We start from the raw sequence: 19,236 nt of genomic DNA, 5'->3' as shown, positions 1-19,236 counted from the left end.
AATTTCAGATATTTTAAATTTTCATTTTAACCAATGTGATCTCTTTATCTCTTGGAATAATATGAACATGCTTCTTTTAGTCTTTGTTTTTTTTTTTTTCTATAAAAGCGGATTTGTATCATCTGGAATGAATTTATGGTCCCATTGTTGATTTTGTTAATTATCATTCCGGGTATTTGTTTTCTTCAAGTGTTTTGGAGTTGCATTTAACAGCTAGCTAAGTCTGAGTGAAAGACTTTTTGCCTTTGTTTTTCCTCTCACTCCACTGAGCTCACGTGTCCTCCATCATAGTTCTGCATCACTACCCGGATGAAACCTGACATGACAGTCCCATGGAGCTCCAAGTTCTCTCCCCATCATTCCACAATGAGCCAGCCTGATTCCCTCCCTGATTCCAAGTTGGAATCTACATCTCCCTTCTTTTGCTCCCCAAAACCCACTGTTGCATAGAAGCTACAGTCTGGGGGATGGAGAGAGTACATCTTTAGGTCTCTTTTTATGAAAAATGTAACTTCATCCTGGTCCCTGCCTTCAAGTACTGGGTCTAGATCCCGGAACTTTCAGTCCCTATTGAGAGAGAACATGGAACTGTTATGTAGATAAGGATAAACAGTGGTGGACCTAATATGTGGCTGGTAACATGTGTCCCAAAATGACATCTTTTTCCCACAGTGCCTTGTTCAAATGCTTCTTCCTGTTCAGATACTTTTTCCCATAATGCCCTGGATGCCCACACAACCAATGTAAAGAGCTAGGGCAGTGCATGCACAAGCCATGAAGCACTCAGTGCAAAGCCCAAGGGAGAAGATCTGGGAGAAGCCCTGGATATAATAACCACCATCCAAGATGACTATCTTCGTTGCAGCCCCTTTCCAGATGGAGAGTTTCTGCTTATGTTCTTCCATGACTTTCCTTTAACTTTCAAATAAACTTACTCTGTTTATCTTAAACATTTTCCTGCAACTTTTACAAACCTGCAACTTTTTGTTGCTATATCCTCAGCCTTTGTAGGACCACCATTTCAGTCCAGTTTGTTATCTCTTATGGTTTAGTTATCTAGTCAGCCCACAACACCATCTTGTCTGGAAGCTGAGCTATGATTTTTTTTTCATTTCTTCTTTAATGTTTTGTCTCTGCAGTTGCAGAGGGGACAGAGGGCACATACACATTGCAATAGTTTGACAAGGCAGAGATTTCTTTAGGGTAACAATTCTTACCAGGACATTTATTAGGTCAAAAGATTCACTTGTTTTTGTTTTTTTTTCGACGTTTCTGATTCATGTTGTGAAACTGCCCTCCACCTGATATCAATTTTCATGTCTATCACTAGACAATCCCATTTCTTCACTCAAGCACCAGTTATTACTAAACGTTTACATCTTTGGAAACTTGACAGATCACAAGTTCCCTACTCTAATTCACATTTCTTTATAACTTTTCATATGCTTAGTGACATCTTCAATGAATGCTCTTCTGTGAAATGCTTGTTCCTGCCTTTCATTTACCTTTTCTTTGGGAATTTATATTTTCCTATCCTAAATCTAAGAATCTGTATTTTATTTTATTATCATGTAAAGACAATGAAACCAAACCTTTTTTTTTGGGGGGGGGGGGGTAGCAGGGGGTCCAGTCATGGGGCCTGAACTCTGGGCCTGGGCGCTGTCCCTCAGCTCTTCAGTTCAAGGCTAGCGCTCTACCACTTGAGCCATAGCGCCACTTCTGGCTTTTTTCTTTTTCCTTATGTGGTGCTGAGGAATTGAACCCAGGGCCTCATGCATGCAAGGCAAGTGCTCTACCACTGAGCCACCTTCCCAGCCCCATGAAGCCAAATCTTATGCAATTTGATTGGGTATAAATTTTTTCATTTCCTCTTTGCCATGAACACCTTTCTAAGGAATAACTGAATCATTGGCAGAGCTTGCCCTGCTTATATCTGGTGGTATTACATTTTCCAATCTCATTTTTGGTTGGGGTGTGTGGGGGGGGGGGGGTGTGGGTGTGGGTGGGTGTGGGTGTGTCCTTGCCCATGCACTAGCACTGGTTCTAAGGCTTGAACCCTGCCCAGGGCTACATGTTCACTAGGCTTTTTCACTCAAGGCTGGTGTTCTACTACTTGAGCAACACCTCTATATCCTCCAACATTTTAAAATGTTGTAAGACAGCACCTTTCACTGTAACACTTTTCCAAGCACTAGTTAGCTATACAATTTCTTTATCTCAAGGCAAATTTTCTTTCAAAGTAAATTTTAAACAATAAAACTAAAGACTCAAAATAATATACTTAATGTACTTAAGCTGTTATGATAACTTGAATATCAAAGTTACTTATCTAACTAACTTAGTTTTGATGTTTTCACCTAGAATCACCAATTTTAAGAATGTAAAGCCAGACACCAATGGCTCTCACTTGTAATCATAGCTACTCGGGAGGATGAGATCTAAGAGTTACAGTTTGAAGCCAGTCTGGGCAGGAAAGTCCTTGAGACACTTACCTCCCATTAACCACCCAAAAAAGACAGAAATAGAGCTGTTGCTCCAGTGATAGAACAATAGCCTTGAGCACAAAAGCTCAGGGACAACACCCAGACCCTGAGTTCAAATGCCAGGAGTGGCACACAGCCCTCCCCCTCACGAAAAGAAAAGAAAAGAGAAGAAAAAAGAACTACTAGAACTTTGGGGGAAGGTTATGTATCTAAACAATATGCTATCAATATCTAAACAGTAAGTTAAACTATTATATTAGATACTTTCCTACTGGCCAATGACTCACACAGAACAATTCTAACATCTCTGGACTCTGTTAACTGTGACTGCCTTGCAAGCACGTGTTCCTTGGGTCTGCTCCAAAGTAATTCCACTGAAAATAGAGATACCACTTACCCAACATTCTTCCTCACAATCAAATATTGTCTATGATTTTGTAAGCGAATACAATACCAAAGGCAGTATCATTCCAAACCATAAAAGAGAGATAACAGAATTAATTAAAACTCCTCATGCCATTCTGCCTACATTTTAGCTCCAACAACCTAATAATACACCTTTTACACTTCTTAGAGAAACTCCTCCCCAACTGGCCATACCTGTTGAGATGCAAAGCCAAGTTCTCTCAGTCATATTTCAGGGTACTTTCCACCTTGAAACACTATGCCTTGAGAGTATACTCAAAGATCAGCGGGCAGAGATTTCTCCATGAGATTTCACCAGGTGTCTTACCCAGCTTAGCATTAGTATGATAAAACTTAGCATTCTCCTGCCAGCAGTCCAACTGTAAATAACCACACTTGAGACCCATAGGATTTCTGATTTCTTTGTAATTTTACAAAGCTTTAACCATTAAAGCATGATCAAACAACCTGCCATGGGAAAACAGATGAACAGAAGACTGCAATAAAGCCATCAGTAAGTGACCTCAGTGACTGTCCATTTAATAACCCTTTGTCTCTAACTGTCCCTTGTAGGCTCTCAGCTGTTTCTAAAGCAAGTGCAATATAATAAGACATTAAATACCTCCTGTTACATGGCTACAAGTGAATTATACAAGACAGGATATGTTATTTAACAAAACCAAAGAAAAAAAAAATCCTATAGCTGCTGACACAGCTGTATCAACTATCAGTTTCTTCTAGCAGGGATGAGAAGTTAAAGAAAAATATCTTATTTAATAACTACTTTAGAGGTTCATAATACAAAGTAGGTATTTCTTTTTGTTTTCATGTATCTATTCCCAGGATCCCAGAAAGTCAATACACACTCCTTATTTTCAACATTGCCTGACTGAAGCATGGCAAAGAACTCTTATAATTTCATCAGTATGTATTTAATCTGATTTCAATCTATGCATTTAATTTTATCAACTTTCCTCTTCCAATTATACCATTAATGAAAAACTTCTACTGCTGGATTGTCTGATAAAAAATGAATAATAATTCTAAAAGTTATTTCTCTGCACATATGCCAAGGCTTGCAACCTAACCTAAGCATCACATGGGCAATTTAATTATACTATAAAATACAAATTCCTATCTGAGATATAATAATTACAGCACCAGATTTTCTTCTGAGTGAATGATTCTGTTCTTAATAGAAATTGTATAGATATTTACATAGCTCTCAACCACCAGAGGAAAAAGGGTAGAAGAGTATAACCTACATAATATAACTGTACAGGTTCCAGAACCAGCCCTTAGCAGTTCAAAACCTGCCTCTGCCACTTGTTAACTGTATGACCATGAACAAAGTATTGAACCTCCATGTGCAATCTTTCTTTCCCTACCAAACTTCCTGAAGATCAATTTAAGATAAGTGCTTAGAGTTCCACTGTCTTTTAGCCTGGTCCCAGTGTCTGGCTTCAACTACTGCCACTCTACTAAAACCATTTTGCCAAGGTTAATGGTCAATTGTACTTGCTAAAACAGCACCATCCTTTGAGTCATTATTGAAACATCAGCAACAATTAACAGCATCTCTGTTTTCTCTGGTTCTGTAATGTTCTTTCCTTTGCATTACTTCACTCTAGAATGCCTTTTTCTCTGTTTCAAGTCTTTTCTCTTCTTCCCTTATAGCAAACATTGCATATCCTTTTCACTCTTTTCACTCTACAAAACATTCTTCCTTTAGGCAATCTCATTTTCTTCACATGTCTTCATTACAGATTAACTCTCCAATACTCATCTCTGGCCCAAACCTACATTAAAAACTGTCTCTAGGATGTCACATCTTAGAAGGTCCCACCAGCACATGGGATTCAAGAACAAAGTCAATGTTTTACTTGCCTGACTTTCTTAAATCTGTTTCTCCTGTTTCTAATCATATGTTAATATCATCATCAGAATGACTACAAATTTTGGACTTCTATTTCCTTTCTCATTCATTTTGCCCACATTTATTAACTGTTGAAGGCCGTTTTATCCATCATAACTCTTTTAATCTTTACCATTAATGAAGATGAGGCAGATCTCCCCATTTAAAAGAAACAATACCAAGATTTAGACATAATCTTAATTCAAGATTAGAAAGCTACTAAATGTCAGAGCTGATTTCGTGAGTCCTATCTACAAAGCCCAGGCTGTCTATCATAGTGTGAGATGGGAATGTCTATTTAAACATACACGTATCCCATTCTAGACACTGTCGCCACTGACAGCCAGGTCTAAAGAAACAACAGTGGTCAAGACAGACATGACCTCTGCCTTTATGGAATAAAACACATGGTAGAACTGTCAGTTAAACAATCAAATTACAATCAAACATAGGAAGCTCTATGACACAGAAATCAAGTGTGGAACCACAGCACCTAACTGAAAGGCTTGTGGAAGGCTCTCCCCTGAAAGTAACATCTGACTGAAACCAGAAAAGGTAGTAGATGTTAGCCAAGCAAAAACAGATACCATTTTATACCCCCTAGGACCACTATCAGAAACAAACAAAATGGAACAGAAAATAACAACTGTTGGCAGGAATGTGGAATGTCTATACATGGTTCTTAAGAATATAAAATGGTACAACCCCTATGGAAAATACTGGGGCTGTTTCTCAAAAAACTTAAAAACAGAATAACCATGACTTGGTATTTCTATATCTGAGTTTATTCCCAAAAGAAGTAAAAATAAAAATTTAAGTGTACATCCATCTTCATAGCAGAATTGTTCACAATAGCTAAAGGGTAAAAGCATTTCAAGTGTAAAAAAAAGTAAAAGCATTTCAATAGATCAATAAAATGCAATATAAACATTTCATGGAATATTATTCAGCATTAAAAAGGAATAAAATGTGTATGCATGCTATAACATGAATAAATTTTGAAAAGTCTGTGTTAAGTGAAATAAGCCAGTCAGTAAAGTACAAATACTGTGTGATTCTGCTTATAAAAGGTACCTAGACTAGTCCAATTTAAAGAAACAGGACTTTGAGAAGGCAGACATAGGGAGATACTGTATCGTGGCTAGGCAATAATACAATGTATGCAATAATGGAAATGTTCTGGAGATGGGCATAGTGATGGTTACCTAACAGTAAGAATGTATGTAACATCACTTGATTCAACACTTATAAGTGGTTAAGATGGTAAATCATATATTTTGCCACAATTTTTTGAATCAGCTTTGTCACTCTTTGTACACATTGGTCCACTTTCATATGAAAGGTATAAATCATTTCCTCCTAATATTTTATAGAATGCAGTTATACCACAAACCATAGGACATTTACATGGGAAAAGCTAGTGAAATCACAATATTTTATATTCATGCTTTAAGATGTCCCCTAAAAATCTGGTTTCATATAATCTAATTTAGTCTCTTCTTCAATCAACATAGTACTTATTTTTACCTTTACTTATTTTTGTGACAATACTTGGGCTTGAACTCAAGGCCTTGTACTCTTACTTAGCTTTTTAGTTCAAAGCTAATGCTCTACCACTTAAGCCACATCTCCACTTTCAATTATGTGCTGGTGCCTTGGAGATAAGAATCTCAGACTTTCTACCCTGGCTGTCCTTAAACCACGATGCTCAGCTTTCAGCCTCCTGTGTAGCTAAGATTACAGGCATGAGGCACCAACACATGGCCCAGCATAGTATTTCTAATACCTTAATTAGACTATACAGATCACCAAACTCTAAGAAATGGTTTAAAAAAAAAAAAAAAACCAACTATCCTGTCAATTCTAAAATTAAGCAAACGTATAAGCATATCCAGTATCTTAGGGCTTTTCTAACTTAAAAAACTTTTGTTTCAGAGATATTAATATCAAACTAGGACATTTATAAATAGTTTACCCTACATGAGAAAATTAAGCATTCTTAAGTTCTATAATAAATTCAGTGCATTTCCCAACATAAATAACAAGCTATTATAAGTGTTTTATATTTTTATCAGTGAATTTTTCCATTTATTAAATAGAAATTACATTATTAAATGTCTGTAACATTTGAGCATAATATAGACTCTGTATTACAGAATTCAGCTCACAGTAATACTACAATTCAGTCTAAAAAAACACAAAACAGAGAACAAAGTTTGTTGTTGTTTTTTCATTTTGATAAATTTAAGAATGCCATCTATACTTTAAATCATACTGTAAGATGTATCTTAAGAAAATGACCTATTTCCAAACCCCTTGTGTAAGTATGACATAAGGAAAGTTCAGTCCATTCGGATCTTCTGATTTGTCATCCTATATATGATGCTATCATATCCAGGGTCCATGTTCCAAATGTTGTAGGAGATGATGAGGACAGCCAGAGCCAAGGCAATCATCACCCAAAGTACCAGGTTGAAAACCACTGAATACTCAAAATTATATTTATATGCCAGGTTATAGGGAATTACTTGTTTCTCTGGTTTTGCCTCAAGGATCATCCTGGTCTTCCTCACCAGGCGTGTGTCAAAGGACTTGATGGTCACTAACTCTACCACTGCATTCCCTCCATAAAGACTGTACATGTCATCTGCAAACTTTTGTAGAGCATCAACGAGGATCTTAGAAGCATCTCTGAATTGTTCCGACTCTTTGCCATAACGTTTCTCAATTTCATCCAAACCTACTAGCTCCAGGGAATACAAATCAGGAGAATGATCCTCAGCTACGTGCTGGTGGAGAGTTAACAAACTTGAGATCTCATGAAGCACTTGCAGTTCAGAAAGAAAAAGCAGGTCAACTTCCTCATTCCTACTCAGAGAATTTAAAGGGAGTGAACTGAGAATGGAGTTTTCTTGAAACAGGTGATTCCGGAGTTGCTGTAATGTGACTGAAAGGTCTTCAAACACCAAGTTAGCCTTCCCCACCAAATATACTCTTTCCTCGCTGGGAGCCAACTGCAACACTACAGGAGTTTCTTCAGAGAATAAGGAGTGGATGGCATTTGCCACACTGTCAAGACTAAAAGGAACTGCATTTTCCAAGGGGTAGGAGATGACTCTTTCTGTGGGGAAGGCCAGTTTGTCTATTCCTTTCACCATTACCATAATGGTAGCTTGGGGCCTGCGGAATAGGTTACCCACTGCAAGTCCTGGCCAAGAAAGGTTTTCTTTCACAGTGAAGCCCATGGACAATGCAGCAACGTCTGGGATTCGCTCTGCTGATATAGGCCAATTTCCATTTCGGAAAACAACAGACCCTGGTGATCGTAATATACTAAACTCGTTCCCCCAAACACCTGCCACCAACAAGGACAGGAGTACGAGGAACGCAGTCGTCATCGTGCCGCGGCTGCTGCAGCAGTGCAAGGCGACACAGACGGCCGGCGGGACACCGGCGACCACCGCAGCCGGAGGAGGTGACTTGCTCGAGCTGGTTTCTACTCCCAGAGTCCGCCGCCACAATTTCTTAAAAAGCATTACAAACACTATATTTGAAGGACAGAAAGGAAAATAATTTTTAAGACATTAAGAAGTTGAGAAAGGCTAGGGAAAAAAATTCCAAAAACCCTCCTAAGCACTTGATAGGATTTCTAAACCAGATAGTCTTAAAGGTCTGAGGCCACATACTGTTCTCAAACCCAGCAACCAGGTATCATTTTTTAGCACCAGGGAATGAGAGTAGAAAAAAAGTTCACAATTGCCTAAGCAGAAATGCAGAGTATCCCTCTAAATTAAAGTTAGGAAATCTTCCTCATATCCTGAGAGAGCTGTCAAGTTTATCTAGGCAGAGGAATCTCAGTCATGTTAAGTCTAAACCACAAAGAGTCTAACAGCTAAGCTACAGAACAGCATTCTGAAAAGACAAATAGTACTTGTTGCTTTTGGAGAACCTAGTTCATGAGAGGAAAAATTGCTTTTGCTTGTGTTCTCTGAGTATTTTGCAGATCCGAGCTCAAGTTGCAATTCATTACAGCTCTGCCTGCACAGGAGCCTGTGCCAATGACTCCATTTTCAAGGTATCTCTCTCATCCATAAAACTCAATCCAGGCCTTAAATTTGGTACATGAAAACCTTGTTTCAGAGACTATCTTTGTATTTGTAGGTATGTCAAAGAGTCTATTCAGATAAGTAATCATAACTAATTTTAAAGTACACAGCAATAACAGATTGTAAGCTTTCCCTTTGTGATATACTTCAACTTTATAAATGTTCTGCAATCTTAAACTAAAATGTTTCATTTAAATTGAAATTTCAAACACAACTTTTACTACTTACACAATATGCATTGAATGAGAAAATATACTGTGATAAGGAACATATGCTCACAAATCTTCTATACCCAGGAGATTGCTTCAAGGTAACTGCCCTTCTGGAGACCAAAGAAATAAAAGAAGGAAATGTCACTACCAAAACTATTGTCCAAAAGACAATGTAAGATTGAACATGAGGTCAATTTTATATCAAATACAGAATAGTTATATAACTACAAATGGGAAAGGCAGTTAAGATTACATAATGAGCAAAGATGAAGGAGAATTTACAAGCTTTAGTTAGGATGTGTCTCTGAAGAAGATCTACTGTATTATAATTTCCTGCTCCCAGAAATCTGTACTTGTCTCTCCTGTAGGGCAAATCATTTATAAATGTTGGAAGAACATTACTTGGTGGAAATAACTACAGTCTATTTTGTGGTTTCTCATTGATATTCCCACCAGACACTACACACACTCCATGGAACAAAACATGGTGTTTCTGAATTACCCACAATTATGTTAAATGAAAGAGGGAGATTTGATAAGAACAAAAGATAAGGGACTAGGGGGGAGGCTGGGAAGGGATGTGAAGGGTAAACCAAAGGAGGAGACTGCAATGCTTGGTAAGAAATGTACGCATTATCTTGCCCATGTAATTGTAACCCCTCTGTACAGTATGTTCACAAATAAAATTAAATTAAATTAAAAAAAAAAAGATAAGGGACTAGCCTAGAGTAAACCAATCACAAGAATCAGGAGCACTCATTTCTGTGTTTATTTTTCCATAAACCAGCAATAAAATAATTCAGTCAGAAGTAACTGACTGGTGTAGACCTCTATCAGTCCCATGGAGTATACACACTCATTTGCCTTCTCGAGCTTATTATTTGATTAACTACAACTTCATTTGATTCACCTAGATTAGGGACATACTGTATAATCTTCAAATCAAACATGTTTATCTGATTCGTTAAACATGCCAGACTTGCAGAGAAAGTTAAATTGAGGGCAAAAACGTGAAAACTCAGGAAATAAAAAACTCACTTGTCAATATTGCAATGTCAGTCTCCCCCCATTCGATATCAATCTCAATCTCCCCCCACCCTTTCTCTCTATAACCCTTATTATCTCCCTTCTCTGTCCTCCTTGGTGTTTAGTTTCTCTGAGGTAAGGTCTTGATATACAGTCCAGGTTGGTTTAATTTATAAACCCAGAGTCCTGGGTTTACAGGCATGTACCACCATATCAGTCTTACTGTTAAGTCTTAAATTTAATCTGCTACAACTATATGAGAGTCTTTTAAAATCAATGTTAAGTTTTATCCCACTAGTGACAATTCTGGAAGCTACCACACACATACTCCTCCCCCCCAAAAAAGTTTTTTATTCCAATTAGTAAGTTTAACTTGAGCTAAGAGGTATATTTATACTTACTATTTACAGTCAGAGAGTCCCTTCCAAGTCCATTTTTTGGATTACTAAAATCAAAGTAATTCAACAAATTGAGTTTTCCAGTTGTATTTTCCAGTAAGAAGAACCCAGTGTCCTCTTGCAATAATATTTAGAAGCATTTTTATCTAGCTGTCCATTGGCCCATAAGATGATGGTGTACACAGCAAGCTCTTTAACTGGGACACACAAGTTGGAATGTAAATGCTGCTGCCTAGCAACTGAAGGTGTGGGATTTTTAACAAGAATGCTCAGGTCACATTTAGTCTTTCTATATAACAGCCTTAAGCTAATAACTTGATAGTACCACCTATTAGCGTTATTCTTATGGTCTTCCACCTCATTTGACTGTTACCTATTAAAACATCAGAGAAACATACTATCCAAATGAATCAATTAACTCAAAACAGCCACAAGGAATCTAGAATAGTAATTTAGACATTCTAAATGTTTAAATAACATTTTTGCTTATAAGAAGGCAAATTATCTTATAGATTACATCTGAGATAATCTCTTCTGAGTCCTGTTCCATTCAAGAAGCACAGTTAAATTTTCTGGTTTTATTTCAGTATGGTCTGATCTGCCAAAAGATACACAGTGTGTGTTGCCATTCTGTTTTTGAATATATGCTGTCAAAAATGCTTGGAACCACAGAACCATATCAGAGGAGCAGCACACAGGCTTGGTTTCTCCACCCATAGTAACTAGTAATCCCCAAAGTTCGAAGAGTACTTTTCTTACTTATGGCCAAAATAATATAAAAATAATGTGTATGTTTATGTACTCTCTTGTATGTCAACTTCCTCAAGCAACCCTGAGACCACTAAACAATTTTCTCTGCTTCAAAATCCATTCCAAATCCATCTACTTCTCCTCACTTCCAGTTATCCTCCTGAGGCAAGCGACCTTTACCCTCACCTACAACATTCCTCTGGCCTTCCTTTTGTCCCCTGCCTATGGTCCAATCTCCAAAGAAATCAGAGCATCTCTTTTTTTAAAAAAACAGATGGAATCATGCCACTCTCTTGCTTATATACTATTTCTTTCTTAATGAGCTCCCTCTGCACATGGAATAAAATCTATACTCTTTGACATTACTGTGTTTCCTAATTATAGCAAGTCTCCCTCTCATTCACCAGTCTCAAGTCATACAGGCCTTCTTTCTGTTCCTCAAATAATCCTTTTCCCTAGGCTTTGCACAACTTTGGTGTTCTCATCTATTCATTCCCAAACCATCCTAACAAAAACAGCACCCTCAACATAGTGACAAACTGTCATAAACATGTTTATTGACCTGTCCTTACTACTTGTCTCTCCCAGTAGAATGTAAGCTCCATGAAAGCTGAAACAAGTGTACCTTCCTTTCTTCTTTCACTCAATTATTTTCAGACTTATTTTAGTCCAGGCATCTTTCTAGTTAATGAGATTCAGCAGTGAATCGAGGAGGCAAAAAAAAAAAAAAAAAAAACCTCTTACACGTACTAATGCTCAGCCAGAGATGCTCAAGTCTCCAGACAATGATGTGATCTTAGGTTTTACTGTGCTTTGATATGACTTCTAAAACTATTTTCATTAAACCAATCAAATTCCTAATGAATGAAATCTACTGAGACTGGTCTCACAATTATAACTTATATTCAAGCTAGAATAATATCAAAAGCTTAGCTCTAACATAATTATTTAGAGCTCAGTGTTGTCCAAAAGCCATTTAATACTTACCACCTTATAAGAAAACAGCTTTCCTTCCCAATCCTAACCTCTTTCATAATTTCTCTTAAATCATAATCCCTCACCACTTTCACCTCCTCTGTAACCCCATATACTACTACACTTTGGCAGGGGAAAAGGAATGAAGTTAATGAACACATTGAAAAGGCTTGGATATATGTGAATACATTTGCAATATGTGAATTCTACTCTAAAACAGTTTAATTTTTTTTTTGCTTAGTTCTAATATGAGCATCATTTATCTACTGAATGACTAGTAATGAAACCTTCTTGGCAATTACCTGTTAGATTTGTCACACCCAATTTAGCACTTCAGCAATTATAAGAAGTAAAGCCCAAATGTGAAATCATTTAAGTCTAGCCTTCTTTTTGCTGGTAGGATGCCCTGAATTCCACCCAGAGGAGCCTATCACTGCCAACACCTTGACAGCTCACCTATTTGCAGGTCCACTAATAAATGCCTGCTATCTTTCCTCCAACTAAAGGAAGAAAAATCCTGGAAAAGCACAATCCATCTCTTTTGCTACACACATACAGAAAAGCATTGTCTTAAAAGGTACCATGTAACCAATCCAGGGCCAATTTATATGTTCAATCTATATAAAGTGCTAAACCATACACGGAAAAATTACAGAAGAGCATGTGGGATCATAACCAACTTAGGTATTAGTTTGATATTTAGACTCATTTACCTACACAACTTCAGAGAGTTTTCAGGGCCTAAGTATACAGGCAGCAAGCATACTATTTGATTCTGCAGAGCCTCCTAGAATAAATCACGTACTGAAATGTACATAGATTCTTTGAGAAGAAACTATTCGTATAGAATACCAAGTTCAGGTCATAAGATCAAGAACTTGCATACAGTATTCACCTACAAGGGCAGTGGTATCTAGCTTGAGGTGGCTGGCTCACTATAACTGCCTACTTAGTTATCGATTTTTACATGACCACCTTAAAAAAAGTGGGACTGGGGTACATCTTCTGAGAGCACCCTAGCCTCACTAACTCAGAAAGTCAGGAGAAGGATCTAGATTGCGTCTGTGTGCATCATTTCTAAAGTCTCCAAAGCAAGGTAACAATCAATCAGGTTTAAAAACCACTGACCTATAGAACTTATAATTTGAACACAAATGTCATAAGAAATCAAGCACTTAAATGAAAAAAGCAAGCAGATAAGTCAAAGAAAGTAATGGGAGTATACATTCAAATTAAATTTAATTGAAAAAACTGAAAGTCCAATTTGGTCCTCCTAATTTGCTTTTTTTTTTTTAGACTTTAGGTCTGAATTTAAGCACCATATATCTTTTCTTTCTATGCCTGATACAGTGTCTGAGGTGCAAAACATTCAATGAATCACTATTAAATTACTGCTAACGATGGGGGAAATCCCAGCTCTTTTGATGTTATTTGAACTGCAAAGGTAACTCCACCTTCCTCATTCTCAACCAAAATGTATTGTACACCTATGATGTACAAAGCTCTAAGGATTGAGCTAAATAAGACAAAAAGATTCCTGTCCTTGTCTAATTTATGTTTTATAAGATTTATGTTATGTAAAATAAGGATAAATATTAATAAATAATCCAACTACAGACAGTAATGAGTGTCCTTCAGCATGAAAATGGCTACGTTTTATCTAGGAGGCTTTTAAGCCACACAGATATCAATGAAAGATATTGGCTTAAGAAGAGCTGAAAAATACTAATCTGATTGAGTATAAGGGTAAAAATTACAGACCATGAGCTCTACCATTATTCTAGTTGAGAGGCCCTGGACAAATCATTTAGTCACTATGGACCTATGAGGACTATAGTCCCATAAGGACTATAGTCTGGTAGAGACTCTTAAAGTGGGTTTCAGAGACATCACTAACCCATAAAAGTAAATGTGAAGTGTGAGTACATGAGCACTTTTCTGGGGAGAGGGTCCACAGCTTTCATCATACTATTGAAAGAGTCAATCTGGGAACAAGTGGAGTTTAGACAAGGTTAGTAGTGTGCAAAAACGCAGCCAAGAAACTGAGGGTGTAGAATGATTCTTGCTTGGCACACACAAGACTCTGGATTCCACCCCAGAATGGGGGGGGGGGGGGGGCGGGTAAAAAAAAGGCACAACAGAAATTTGAACCTTGATCTGCTAGTCTTACCAAACTTGTATTTTTTTCTCCTCTTCTCTTAAAAAGAAAATGAGCCACTGAAGCTTCCATGGATCATGAACCAGAATCATACACCATCTTTTACAAGGGAGATCCAAGCCAACAGTCTTCCATAGGTTGCAGGAGCCAATGGCTCAGGTTCTCCACCTCTGCTTCTCCCAGGTTAAGACAATACAATAGTAAGAGCTCAACATATGACATCAGGAGTCTTTCCAGTCCCAAGTCAAAGCATATGTCTCTCTTCAGGTAACCCAACCCCAAGGTCATAAGTAACTATCCCCATGGCAAGAGTCCTAACATTTTTTTTTTTTTGGCGGGGGGTCCGGTCGTGGGGCCTGAACTCTGGCCTGGGCACTGTCCCTCAGCTCTTCAGCTGAGGCTGAAGAGCTCTACCACTTGAGCCACAGCACCACTTCCGGCTTTTTTCTTTTTGCTTATGTGGTGCTGAGGAATCAAACCCAGGGCCTCATGCATGCAAGGCAAGCGCTCTAACACTGAGCCACCTTCCCAGCCCAAGAATCCTAACTTTTAATCTATCCTTTCAACTTAGCACATGTGACCAGATCTCGCTCTCCTAATTTATCTCTTGGCCTAACTCTTGGTCTAACTCTTGGTCTTGAAGTATTATGCTCACAAAAATGGCTTTTTCCATTTCATGAGCCATGTTAGAATTTGTATAAAAAGATACCCACAAATCAGGAATCAAACATGACAGAGTTAGGAAGTATAATGGACAAGAATAATGGGAAGGACCTGGCCGGTGGAATCTATTGTCTAACCCTTTAGCCCACTACCATACAGAAGTTGTGTAACTTTGGGTAAGTTACTTTCTTCTCTGAATCCTGCTTGTTAATTATGGAAAACAGAGACAATGATAATTCCTATTTTGATAATCAACAAAGATTCAGAACTATTTGAGGGATACAGATGGAATGAGACACATGGGGTTCCTTTCCTCATGAAGCTTATATTCTAGTGAAAGAGAAAGAAAAATAGCTAAATAGTCAATAAAATATAAAACAAATTTTAATATCAATTACATTAAAATAATAGTAGCTAATAGATCATAGTCATACACAATATAACTATATACAATATGTCAGAAACTACTATAAAAATTACAAAAATTTAGTTAAATCTCTCAATGGAAGGATATAGTATTATTTTATATGAAGAAAATTAGTGTCTTATATAATCACACAGCCAGTAAGAGGCAGGACCAAGACTGAAATTCGGTCTACCAGCATAACCTCACTCTCCTCTGCATCAATGATTTTATGAAAACAGAATCTAGTAATGGAGGTAATGGAGGAAAAGTTGAAGTGGGGTGGTTAGGAAAGCACACTGAGCAGGCATCACTTTAGGTTTGAGTATACATTTGGGAAAGGAAAGTTCTTGGCAGAAAGAACAAAGGACCAGAGGAAGAACCGGCCTAGAGGTTTTAAGGGTCAAGTGATTCTGGAGCACAGTGAAGGCTAGCAGTTGGATCTGAGACAGGAGAAGCCATATGTTGGGTTTGTCAGTCAGAGCAAGAGAAAACCCCATTATGTGTATGATGTGCTCATTAAAGGCTATATTAAGATGACACAATTAAACTTGCATCTTTAAAGTATAAATCTAGGGTTGGGAGTGTAGCTTACTGGTGGATTACTTGCCTAGCATACTCTGGGTTCAATTCCTCGGGAAGGAAGGAAGAAAGGAGGGAGGGAGGGAGGGAGGGAGGGAAGGAAGGAAGGAAGGAAGGAAGGAAGGAAGGAAGGAAGGAAGGAAGGAAGGAAGGAAGGAAGGAAGGAAGGAAGGAAGGAAGGAAGGAAGGAAGGAATCTAACATATTCACTAATGAAGGAGTAAACACAAATTAAGGGTGTTAAATTCCAAGTAACATGAACTATGGCAGTAGTTAAATCCTAGCTACTCAGGAGACTAAGATTTGAGGATCATGGTTCGAAGCCAGCCCAGGTAGAAAAGTTCATGAGATTTTTGTCGCCAATTAACCACCAAAAAGCCAAAAGTGGAGCTGTGGCTCAAGCAGCAGAATACTAACTAGCCTTCAGCAAAAAAAGCTCAGGGACAGCGCCAAGGCTTGAGTTCAAGCCCCAGAACAGGCACAAAAAAATCAAAAACAAAAATCAAAAGTCATTCTGAGCATTAGATAAGAACACATAAAACACCAAGTAGAGCAGCCAATACAAAGCAGGCATTTACAAAACCCACTTACTTTCTCTGACAAATGCCAGTAAATGAGAGCTTTGGGATAAAACTATAAATCATACCGAAATGACTAATCCTCTTTGACGCCCCCGCCCCAATTTCTCCAAAGAAGCCTATGCTTAGAGAGTAAACTGGGAGCGTACCAAATTTCCAAACACAATAGAGAATTGATCTATTAAAGGAGCTGGACTGTTAAATTAAAACTGATTCTGTGTGCCAAGCTGAAACACAAAGGGATCAGTCTTCTTGAACAATAAAGACCAGTTAAGAGGAGACTCTAGTTACACAATCCCTCCCTCTTCACCGTAAGGCACTTGGCTGGATTTTTTTTTTTAATAGAAAGGACAAACTCTTGAATAAATGTAATAATTGTTTCAATGATGTGCCCCAACCACCCAAGAAGTTAAAAAAAAATAAAGAAAAGAAGCTGGAAAATTGGGATTCTTCTCTTACATGATCAGTTAACCACTGCTTCAAATCTAGGCTTTATTCACAGCAATGAAGAGATGCTGTTATGTGGGGACCTGACAGCAATTCAACAAGCAGAAAGAGTACCAAATATATATATGTAAATAAATAAGCAAACAAACAAATAATCAAGGAGACCAATGACGGGAAGAATTTGTGCCTATTATTGAAGATCCTTTTTTTGGAGGAAGCTTTTTTGACAATGTCCCCAACAGCTGGTCACCTCTAACCCTGTCAGAGTCAGTTGTCACACAAACAAGCAATGTCTGCAACACTTACCACTCATTATTTTTTTAACAACAGCAACAACACACAATCATAGTTATTGGAAATAAACATGAATTATCACCAAAGACAGTTGAGAAAAAGAAAAACTTCCTGTATTTCTTAGACTAAAACAAAACAAACAAACAAAAAAAAACAACAATCAAGTGCCAGGAATTCCAACCCTTAGCTCACAGCAATCCTAGAAACGGGAGAGAAACTTGTTCTCTATATAACTCAATAAGTTCCAGAAGAAAGGGAAAATTAGCTTTGAAGAAATAATTATGGCGAGGTGCTAGTTGTTCACATTTGTAACCCTAAACTACGTAGGAGGCTGAGATCTGAGGATCACAGTTTGAAGTCAGCCCAGAAAGAAAAGTCTATAAGAATTTACCTTCAATTGACAATCAAAAAAAAAAAAAAGGCAGAAGTGCTATGGCTCAAGTGGTAGAGCTAGCCTTGAGCAAAAGCAGCTCAAAGACAGCACCAGGCCCCAAGTTCAAGTCCCAGGACAAGCACAAAAAATAAATAAATAAATTATGCAAACTCTTAACTCTAAACATCTACCTATTCAGATCTTCCTAACAGGCCTACTAGAATTGTATGGCAATGGATCCACATATGCAATATGATTGTCCCAAGAATACTATTGTTTGCTTTTTTACTCTGTTGTCACTTCTACTGTTAAAAAGAATGATCAGTAAAATTGCAAATGTCTTGAACAAGGCATTCCAACAATACCAAGCTACACTAGAAGCCAGTAAATTATTTTTAATATTATTATTTTATTCTTGACAAATATTTATACACATATAAAATAAGAAGTGTTGTTTGGGTGTATATATACATATATATACATATATACACCTATATGTATATATACACACACACATTTGGAATGATTAAATCAAGCTAATAAACATATCTACCAAGTTATTATTGGGGGGATGGTGATACACATTCTAGTAAAGTGCAGTGGTACAGACTTATAATTCCAGAAAAGTAAAAAATGAAAAGGCCTACTATTTTAGCACTTTTGAAACAGACTTTTTTTGGTTTGGGGGCTTTTGTTGTTGTTGTTATTGTTTTTCAATGCTGCAAATTTAAGCCTATGATAAGCCCATGCTTTACCACTGAGGTAAACCTGTAGCCCTGATATACACATTAGTGTTAATTTTAGTCACAGTGAAAAATAAATCTCAAAACATGGTAGTGTTTTCCTAATTTATTCCAGTTAAAAAAAAGAATAAAGGAAAATTAGTTTCACTTAAATATGTCCTTGATGAAACAATAAAAAATATAAAGTATCTTTTTACTATTCTCTGTAAAGGGGAAAGTAAAACATGAGAGAGAGAGAGAGAGAGAGAGAGAGAGAGAGAGAGAGAACTCATAAACACCAAAGTAACATGTCTAAAGAAAAAGTACTTGTATAATTTGAGCTGAGTGGCTGAATTAGCCCACAGACCACTACTTTTATTTTAAAATTAAAATTTTTTTTTTCGTTAACTAGACTTGGGTATTTTACAGCTATTTCTTAAAAAAAGAAGTTACAGAAGAAACTTGTCACTTCCCAGAAAACAACTATGTCTGTTACTAATGATAAAACTTAAGTTTTCAAGCAAAAGTCAGATATTTGAAAATCTTATATTTGCCACCTCATGGTTGGCAGCTACCAATACTTAAAGACTTCTCTGGAAGATCAGTGGCAGATAACACAAGTGTGACTCACACAGTAAAACAAATCAATACTTTGAAGGCTTCATAATTCAGTTGCTAATAATGTTCCAAATTACCAAAACATTGATTTTACAAAGTCATGAGAAATGGATAAGAGATCCATTCAAA

General features: G+C 37.3%; 2 protein-coding genes across 3 annotated transcripts in view; both read right to left on the bottom strand.

Moving 5' to 3' along the window:
• Fto (FTO alpha-ketoglutarate dependent dioxygenase) overlaps nt 1-19,236 on the bottom strand; it is a 388,710-nt gene that overhangs the window by 294,267 nt on the left and 75,207 nt on the right. The gene's annotated exons all lie outside the window — the stretch shown is intronic.
• The window catches only part of LOC122116283 (renin receptor-like), an 87,360-nt gene continuing 75,220 nt past the window's right edge, over nt 7,097-19,236 (bottom strand). The window contains exons 1-2 of one of the 2 annotated variants that reach the window (XM_042689922.1): nt 9,138-9,215; nt 7,097-8,347 (exon numbers count right to left, since the gene is read on the bottom strand). In XM_042689922.1, coding sequence (XP_042545856.1) covers nt 7,146-8,347; nt 9,138-9,180 — 1,245 coding nt within the window. In that variant the 5' untranslated portion in view covers nt 9,181-9,215 and the 3' untranslated portion in view covers nt 7,097-7,145. Of the gene's footprint in view, nt 8,348-9,137; nt 9,216-19,236 lie in introns of those variants that run through there. The other variant, XM_042689923.1, reaches the window with a different exon arrangement.

This window comes from Dipodomys spectabilis, unplaced genomic scaffold, assembly GCF_019054845.1.
Source record: "Dipodomys spectabilis isolate Male_0828 unplaced genomic scaffold, ASM1905484v1 ptg000130l, whole genome shotgun sequence".
In the NCBI taxonomy this organism is placed as follows: Eukaryota; Metazoa; Chordata; class Mammalia; order Rodentia; family Heteromyidae; genus Dipodomys; species Dipodomys spectabilis.
This window is presented reverse-complemented; position numbering and strand designations above follow the sequence as displayed.